Source organism: Centruroides sculpturatus, unplaced genomic scaffold, assembly GCF_000671375.1.
Source record: "Centruroides sculpturatus isolate CEXI.00-Female unplaced genomic scaffold, Cexi_2.0 scaffold37, whole genome shotgun sequence".
Lineage (NCBI taxonomy): Eukaryota > Metazoa > Arthropoda > Arachnida > Scorpiones > Buthidae > Centruroides > Centruroides sculpturatus.
In genome coordinates, this window is record NW_019384346.1 from 1,067,324 (window position 1) to 1,076,157 (window position 8,834).

At 32.7% G+C, this 8,834-nt stretch overlaps 2 protein-coding genes across 2 annotated transcripts; both read left to right on the top strand.

The window, feature by feature from the left end:
- Positions 1 to 251: 251 nt before the first annotated feature.
- LOC111635789 lies at positions 252 to 3,026 on the top strand. Its single transcript, XM_023380861.1, has 2 exons — positions 252 to 605; positions 675 to 3,026. Exons 1-2 carry the CDS (start codon positions 404 to 406, stop codon positions 2,510 to 2,512), a joined length of 2,040 nt encoding a protein of 679 aa, XP_023236629.1. The 5' UTR covers positions 252 to 403; the 3' UTR covers positions 2,513 to 3,026.
- Positions 3,027 to 5,219: 2,193 nt separating this feature from the next.
- LOC111635662 lies at positions 5,220 to 7,322 on the top strand. Its single transcript, XM_023380687.1, has 5 exons — positions 5,220 to 5,396; positions 5,842 to 6,546; positions 6,629 to 6,730; positions 6,804 to 6,887; positions 6,969 to 7,322. The coding sequence occupies exons 1-5, from the start codon at positions 5,220 to 5,222 to the stop codon at positions 7,320 to 7,322; spliced, it is 1,422 nt and encodes a 473-aa protein (XP_023236455.1).
- Positions 7,323 to 8,834: the final 1,512 nt, after the last annotated feature.

The window sequence follows — 8,834 nt, forward strand, 5'->3', positions numbered from 1 at the left end:
GTAATTTAAATAATTTTAAACAATAATATTAAAAGATTAAAAAATTTCAGTGATTTTGTTATAATAAAATTTATTTATTTTTATTATTTAATATTTTATTTAATTTTACAAATTTTTCTGAAATTAGAGTTTAAACTAATCGATTTTAGAACAGTTTAAAATCAGATTTAAGCAATTTCTCAAGTTTCAGATACCAAATAGGCAATAATAAATGAACAAAATTGCATTATTGTTTAATTTTACTTTGTCATTAACCATTATTTTCATCCGTCTTATGTGCTTAATGCAATATATCAGAAACTCTTCATCTGATATTACTGCATCTGGCCATAAAATAATTGAATTATCTAAATGGTAAATAGTAAAGGTTCATATAGAACTTTATCCTGAAGTTTTGTAGTTAATGGCTAGTTCGGAAGATACGAATAAATCCTCAGAACATTCTTCAGCTTCTACTGATTCGGATGATGATGAAGAATATGACGAATCCGAATCATCTGATAACTCTAACTTGCCTGAAACATCTTCCGATTCTTCGGAACGAGTTGATTATTCTTCTGAAAATGAAAACAGTTCACTTGAAAGAAATATTTTGCCGCCGAAAGGTATAATTATATAGAGTAAAATTTATACATTAATATCTATAAATTTATAATGCGATTTTTTTTATATAGATATAAGAAAAAAGCAAAATAATGTAAATTTTAGTAGAATATCCACAAATTATACACCTAGTATAGAACATTTAGAAAAGTTTTCTTCGATTTCGGACGTTTCAACTCCAACTGTTAAATGGAAAATTCCTTTAAAGGAAATAAATGATAGCGATTTATCTACATCAAATGAATATCGAATGACTTATGAACATTCGGATAATTTAGGAGAAGTCGGAAAGAAAAGTAAAAAGAAAACGAATAAAAAAAGTAAAAAAGGAAAAAAAGAATCAAAAGCGGTTAAAGTCAGACAACAACCATTTAGATTGCCCCACTTTTATCCGCCATATAGTTTTCCGGGATACAATCCTCCAATGGGTCTTCCTATTGGTCCTCCTTTTTTTCATGTTATAGAAGAAGAAGAAACACCTAAAGAAACTTATGTTAACGTCAATACTCAAATTCATCAACCGCCACCTCCACCGAAGCTTAATCTAGAAGATATCTTACAAGATCTGGAACAGTTCTCAAAAACGGACAAAAGATCTCCTGCTGGTAAACTGTACAAGAGTTTGAGAGATTATATTCGTTTTTTAAATGGTGAACAACTTTCCTCGGAAGAAAACTTGAAGGAAGCGATGTTATTATTAGAAAATATAGAAAAGAGAAAAAAGGTAAAAAAGAAACTTAAACAACAAAAGAAGAAACGAATGATTGCCGATTTAGCCAACGTACCTAAGATAATTGAAGGCGAATGCACTTGCTGTAAACCGAAAATTAAATTGCAGAATAGATTTTTGGAGAGTTTAGGAACACCCGATTATAATAGGAAGGATATATATGCGAAAAGAAGAGGTCCTACTATGAAAGTTAGACATCTTCCCGATCTATCTAGAGTTCTAGGCAAACAATGTGCATTGAGAACATCGAACCAAGTGGAATACGAAAGAGCTTTATTTAAGCCTGGTGAAAAGAAACCTATTTTAAAATATAAAATAGGAGATAAAGCCTCTTCGGAAGAACTTCTTCAATTACCCGAAGATACGAAAAGGAAACAAAGAAGAACGGATAAAAATAAAAAAGCTGGAATAAAAGCGAAAATTGGAATTGGATCTGAAGTAACATCGAAAGATATTACGAAACAAATAGGATTAAAAGAGAAGATCGACGAAGCTGTAAAAGAAAAAATCATGCCAGAAGGGGAAGACGAATTAAAAGAAAGGATAAAAGATATTATTTTAGATGAAGAAGAAATTCTGGATATAAATCTTGACGATTACGAAAAATATGTGGATAAAAAAGACATGCTTATGGCTAGATATAGAAAAGAAATATTAAAAAATGATATTTCTGATAAATACATGATGGACATAGTCATGGAAACTGAATTTGATAAACTACATATAAAAGAAAAAGAACCGATTAAAGAAAAGAAGATCCAAAAGCCACTCGTTATCGCGGTTAAAAGAAATTATCCTACTAAAGAACATCCTAAAAAACCTTTAGTTCGTAAACCAATACACAGACGTACATCTAGCGTAGGCGTAAATATCAATAAATCGTGTGCTTCTGTTCGTGTAAACGTGTCTAAAGAAAAGATCAATGATAGTGACCACTCGATTGATGTCAGGTATGGAACAGGTATTCACGAGTATAAACAAAAATACATGGATAAAGTGTACTTTGAAGAATTCAAGAATGTAGAAAATAATAATAAACGTCAACGAATATCGGTAAAATTACATAGCAGAGATTCGACAAGAAAATATTATATGCTCGATTCCAGCTCTGAAAGTCATATTAGCATTCACTCGTGTTCTGAAAATTGTAGAAGATATGACAGTTGTAATATATTATAAATGTAAATAGATAATGTTTAATTCAGAAAACTTAATAAATGTTAACCTAATAAAAGCGAAAAGAATTGGAAATTTAATGATAAGTCACTGTATAAACTGTGGGTAATTTGATCGATCAGCTGCCATAACAGTAAACAGTTTTTCAAACATATATAATTTAAACAGTCTTTGCATTTGTTTAAGTAAACATGGCCTGTTTTTTTTTAAACCAAAAAGTCTTCAGCTGTATTACAGTTATTATCTCATAGATCAAAAGCATTTGCTTAATTCTGAATTAAATGGGATAATTAAAATGGCCTTTAATAAGATTTATGCTTTCTATAAAATTTTTATTTTTGATTTTTAAAATACAGTGTTTAAGTACAGTCAGTTCTATAAAGTCATTTAACTTCTTCGTAATAAAGCGGCCGAATGTGCCAACGATAATCGAAAATCGATACAAATAAGATTCAAAAAAGCAGGAATAAATCATCTATTTTCTGACAAGATAAGAATAACTTTCGAGAGGAATGATCACGACGAATAAATGCGATTGAACGATGATAAGATTTGTTATCACTTTCTTTACTTTTACTTAAAACTTTTATTGCTTCTTATTGCAGAAGCTGGAGAGGAGGATTTCCCAACATGGGAAATCCTCCTGCCCAGCATATCGGAAATTATCAAGAGTCTAAGAAAGATATCGCTATTCGTTTTAATTCGAGATATTTTCGTAGTGAAATGCTTGCAATTTCTTTCAAAATCTTCATTCAATTCTTACGCTTCTTTTGGAAGTTAACCGATGGGAACCACCGATCCGTGCTTCTTCATTAAATATCCACGGATCAGGATAACGTATGAAGCCACTATTGAGTATTTCCTTCGTCATATTTTTTAATAATAGTAGTTTTAAATTGAAAATTTCATTACTTAATTAAATTTGAATAAGTTTTTACAGCAAAATGTTTAATTTTTATTTTAATTTCAACCATTCTAATAATAAGGTTTAATTTGGATCAGCCGTTTTCTATATAAAAAGAAATGAATAAAAATATTAAAAATTAAATGATTTGTGCTGCCATCTGTTATCTAAAGATATAAATTAGTTTTTTTTATGACGAAGATTTCTGTAATAGTATGTATTACTATAATTGTATTACACTGGAACCAAGTTAACTCGAATCGATTGGGAAAAAGATTCCAACTTCGAATTACGGATTAAAAATCAAGTTTTTGTGCATGGGTTTATCGGCGATTCATAATAAATTATTTATACGATATTTTCGTGAATATTATTACGTAGAATTGTTTTCCGAAAGATTTACATTGACACAACAAATCAGTCTCTTGAACTTACTGACATGTTTCCTCTGTACATTTTTGATGGACAAATGCAACGTTTCTTACATTTCCCACAATTATTAACTCCTTATTACTTCTTAGAAGGATTTTAACTTCAAAACTGTGATTCATAACATGACAAAAATCAAAATGTAGATTTTGTCACTGTAAATATTTTCACAAGTTTTCACAAACAAACTATAACTACGAGTAATTATTTATTGTGGCATTGTCACAATGCCGGGCTGCAATTTTTAATGGTATTTTTAAATCATTTAATTTAAAATATATGCTCTACAATTCAAGTCATAAATACAAGGAGAAAGAATGGTAGCTTCATCCCGGCTCAATTTGTTTATCTTCCGTGTCGGTTATCCTGTTGTCTCGGACTTCATTTTCGTTCGGCCGTATTATAAAGGTTTTTCGGTATTTTCAATATTAACTTTATTCAGTTTCATGTTGCATTAATACGCGAAACTTGCAACCCCGACGGCGATCGAGTAATCTTTCCGAAAAGTGAAATAAATCGAAATCTTAAGAATATGATTCATTTCATCCAATGGCCGAAAATGAACGAAAAAGATATTTATCAACTTATTCAAACGAATTTCGTGCAATACTGAAATCCCACCGAGATTTGTGCTCAGATAATTTATTACCATAGAAAATTTCCAGAGATTTAACAGAAAAATTCATCACAAAACAATTATTGATGCGAACGTCTGGAATTCCATTTAATCCATGCGAGTTGCAATTACCAGAGCCCCTTCGGCCGCTAATTTAAAGCGTTTTAATCTTTAAAATTGGCGTTTCCACTTCCCGGGAAGAGGACCTAGAAGGTTGGATTTGTGGAAAGCGAGTGTTCGGGTTGTTTCATTTTGTCGAATTATACAGAGAATGACTTGTAAGTGCGTGAATGCGAGAATTCGAGTAAAGGTTAAACGGTGTATATCTTCGAGTACAGTGATGCTGTGTCTGTGCGCGTGTGTGCATTTGTGTGATTCAAGAACATCTTTCGACATGTCTAAAAACAGAAAAACAGTAAATTACTATACGAGAATAAGATGTGTTAAAAAATTAAATGAAAGAGCTCTTACCATCGGAGATTTCGGAAAATATTCAGTATGATAAATGGCTACTTCATCCTCTTCGTGGTAAAGTTGGAGAGGGAAATTTTTCTCTTTCCCAAATGTTCCTAAAACACAAAGACAGTGAGAAAGCGAGAAGTTTATTTATTACCTAAGGTCAACATTATTACATTTATCAGACAATCTTTCTTCCCGAACAGGAAGAAAGATTTTACGAGAAGAGCGAAGGGCCTGACCTAGCCTAACCTAAGCGAAAACTCAATCCTCATAACGCCTGTTTGGGAAGAAAGATCTGCCGAATGTCGCGTCCGGTCAGTAAACGTGTCACGTCCGGGTGGTTAGAATCGGGAGTCAAATCCGTTGTCGTGGACCGAGTGTCGCGTTCGGAAGAACGTCCGAAGAACCCACCCTTCCTCCGCCGCCATCGTCTTCTTCCGTCGGAATCTTCTCCAGAAACACTCCAACATTTTCATTCTGTAAAGAAAAAAAAAAAAAAATTGCAATTATTCGAGTCAAAACAAAAGCTTAAATCAAAGCTCAAACTCCTCCGAGAAAAGCAAAATGCTCCCTAATTAAATCTAATAGTCCAATCGAATAAGCCGTCCATCGAACGATTCTTCCGGCAACATTAAATAAATGCTTACGTCTAGAGTCAATATGGAAGTCTTAGGCCCTGTACACACTAGTCGTTTTTAAACGCGCGTTTTAAAGAACCAAGAGTTCTATGTAGCCGTACACACTCAAACGCCAAGCGCACGTTAAACGCGCGTTTATAGATTTTTGTTAAAACGCGCGTTTTGCGGGCACTTTACGGGCGCTTTGAGATATATGTGCTGCCTTATAGCGACGATGGAGGAGCACACACAATCAATTACTTTCTNAGTGTATTTTATATGTAAAATTAAAATTTCAACATTTCAGCTGGTGTATATAATTTGTGAAAGATTATTAGTACTAGCAAACTGTCAGCCCTCTCCAAATGGTGAAAACTTGAATTACGATATCGAAAATGCGAACAGTTTTTGTAATTTCTTCCTATCCGCTTCATCTCCAGAAGATAGTAATTGGAGACCACCTTCTCAGCTCACTTTACAATTAGATGCTGATACTCCAGAAAAGAAGAAAGAAGAAGAAAACGGTAGACAAGGAAACTGTGGCCATTGCAGAGGTGACATGTCAAAAATAACGGGAAAGGGTGCTTTATATCAGCTTAGGAGATGCGAAACAAGATGTGATCAAGAAGAAACATTCTTTAACTGCGAAGAATATGTACCCTGTGACGGTAGAGGATCGAGTAGTCTTTCGGGAAGTAGTTCCAATCCCGAAGATGTTGGACATTTTACACAAAGCAGTAGTATAAACAGTGAAGATTTCGATACAGAAGCTAGCGACGATGGTATCGATTCGATGCTCATGGAAGAACCAACAACTGAAGATCTTTCGCAGAATACATGTTATCAAGAGTTGGCTTCTCAAATGGAATTAAGATCTTTAGCGGAATCAAACGCAGCAGCGGGGGAAGAAAATAAGAATAGTAACCTAGATTCTACAGATATTGTTAAAGCATTGATTGCTAGCCATTGTTTACTCGGTCCAGAATTCCAAAGTCATTTAAAGCAATATCAGGCGAGTTATTATGAAATTGTCATAGTTGTTATTGATATATAAATCAGTATTGATTAATTGATTAATTGTAATTAATATACAGAAAGATTTGAACAATCGAGGATCTGCTTGGGAACGTCTAGCTAAAGAATCGGATCCTATTTTGCTAACGGGAATTTTATGGAGCTGGCTGGATCACTTAAAGGTAATTGATTCAAAATTATAGTTGTTTAAACTTGTATTGTTTATTCTCTAAAATTGTTACGTATTGATTTCAGACACCGATTTTAAACAAGCAGGATTTAACTTATATAGTTTTAAAATCAGAAAAACCCGTTGATGCTTTGGCCAGACTCGACAAGGTATGAATTTTTTTTTTAAAAACCCTTAACTATTTTAAAACGATTATATATTTTAATCGACAATTTTTCATTTAATTTTAGGATACGCGCTTCACTATCGAATATTTAATACGTTTTGTCGCACGACTCGTACCCAATTCTTTAGAGCCTTGTGACGATCTGTTACGTCGTCTTGTAGCTTCTTTAACTCATCAATGTCTTGCAATTCACGGTGTCTTACATCCAGTAGGTGCTAAATGGTCTAAAATGAGGGAAGGAACGACGACTTTAGTCATGCATTTTGTGCGTGGAATTTATAAATTATCGTGTGGACTTCCTTTAGAAGAAGAAGAGTATGGAGGCCGATCACGTCGCAGAAAATCATATATGGGTATCAATCTTATGGCTCAAGCTATTGGAAAATCCAATGTTAGGTATGAAAAAACACGATACTAAATTAAACTATTTAATAAAAACTTTAAATATTCGTTCAAATTATCTTATGTTAAAAATCGATATGTTCTATTTTTACTTCGGTTAAGAAAATCTTTTGTTATATAAATGGCAGTATAAATTTAAATTATTCCAATTTATCATTAAACCATTAGCATATCCATATAAGTCTTAAACAATAACGTTTTTAACGATATTATCGGCAACGTATATCTAACGTTAAATGATTTATCTAACGAACGAAATTAAATAAATTTGCATAACTTATCGGAAAGTTTGCAATTTTAGCAATAACGAGGTTGCGGCCGAAGTTTTCATCTTTAAAACGTGAACGTCGAACGTCGAGCGCCGCTATCTTGTAAGCAGCGCTCGACGTTCGACGTTCACGTTTTAGAGATGAAAACTTCGGCCGCAACTTCGCTAGTTTATGGGGTTCGTAAACTTGGGCAAGAATAAATTACCTTATTATTTTCACTAACCCCTAACTGAAATTTAGCATTTCCTTCAAATACAGGAAAAATACATCCACTAGGGGACTTTTGTCACTTTTTTGCTTGGAGGAAGCGAATGTTCTTCGCTGTCGCTTAAATTCTTTTCCAATAGACACATAATAACACCAATTTTTATAACAATAATAATCCTCTGTTTCTTATTTAGACCTAAAGTTTTACATTGGCACTTTTCTGTGCAGAAAAACTTGTTTTACAATACACACAACTATTACTTCATCATCTATCGCAACGACACATCACATGATGTACTAAATTAAAATACTGTAGTACAGTTGAATATTACTATCTGTTGATGATGTATTTTATTTTGCTTTAATTATTAACATAAAATATTATCCATATTTCGAAACCGTGTTGTATCAATATCTTTATATCTGTTTAAAAAACTGCAATGTAGCACAGTAATCAACACATGGCATAACTCATTCATTTATTCCAGCTTTTGTTCAGACGCGTTTCTATACACGTTTCGGGCTATACACGTTTCTATACACGTTTTTAAACAGATAAAATATTATCTTGATATGCCAATATTAGACAAGAGAAGTTAATAAATGGCAAGGCTACTCGTAAACTTTGGATTTAGGGACTATTTAAATGGGGGTTTATGAATTTTACATAGAAAATCATTTTAAAAAAAATTAATCAGATTGGTAAAGGAGATGATTTAAATTTGTCAGTAAGAAAAAGTTTAATTGCTATAATAATAACAGATTATTTATAAATGACATACGAGGGCTGTTCGGAAAGTTCGGGGCATCAAATAGAACAACAAACAAAATAATGTTAAAACTTTTTTTATTTTTCAATGTAGTCTCCTTTGTTAGCAATGCACTTATTTCAGCGATGTTCTAGCTTTTTTATGCCATTACAATAGGTCGATTTGTCAAGGTGTGCAAAATACTCGTTTACTTCAGAGATGACTTTGTCATTTGAGTGGAATCTCTTTCCAACCAAGAATTATTTTAAATTTGGAAAAAGGTGGAAGTCACTGGGGGCCAAA

Bases quoted from the DNA above. Each gene is read 5' to 3' on its own strand.
- LOC111635789 (XM_023380861.1), top strand. From the start codon at position 404: ATGGCTAGTTCGGAAGATACGAATAAATCCTCAGAACATTCTTCAGCT. The intron at 606-674 runs GTATAATTATAT...TTTTTTATATAG, and splicing joins AAATATTTTGCCGCCGAAAG to ATATAAGAAAAAAGCAAAAT.
- LOC111635662 (XM_023380687.1), top strand. From the start codon at position 5,220: ATGTCGCGTCCGGTCAGTAAACGTGTCACGTCCGGGTGGTTAGAATCG. The intron at 6,731-6,803 runs GTAATTGATTCA...TATTGATTTCAG, and splicing joins GCTGGCTGGATCACTTAAAG to ACACCGATTTTAAACAAGCA. The intron at 6,888-6,968 runs GTATGAATTTTT...ATTTAATTTTAG, and splicing joins CTTTGGCCAGACTCGACAAG to GATACGCGCTTCACTATCGA.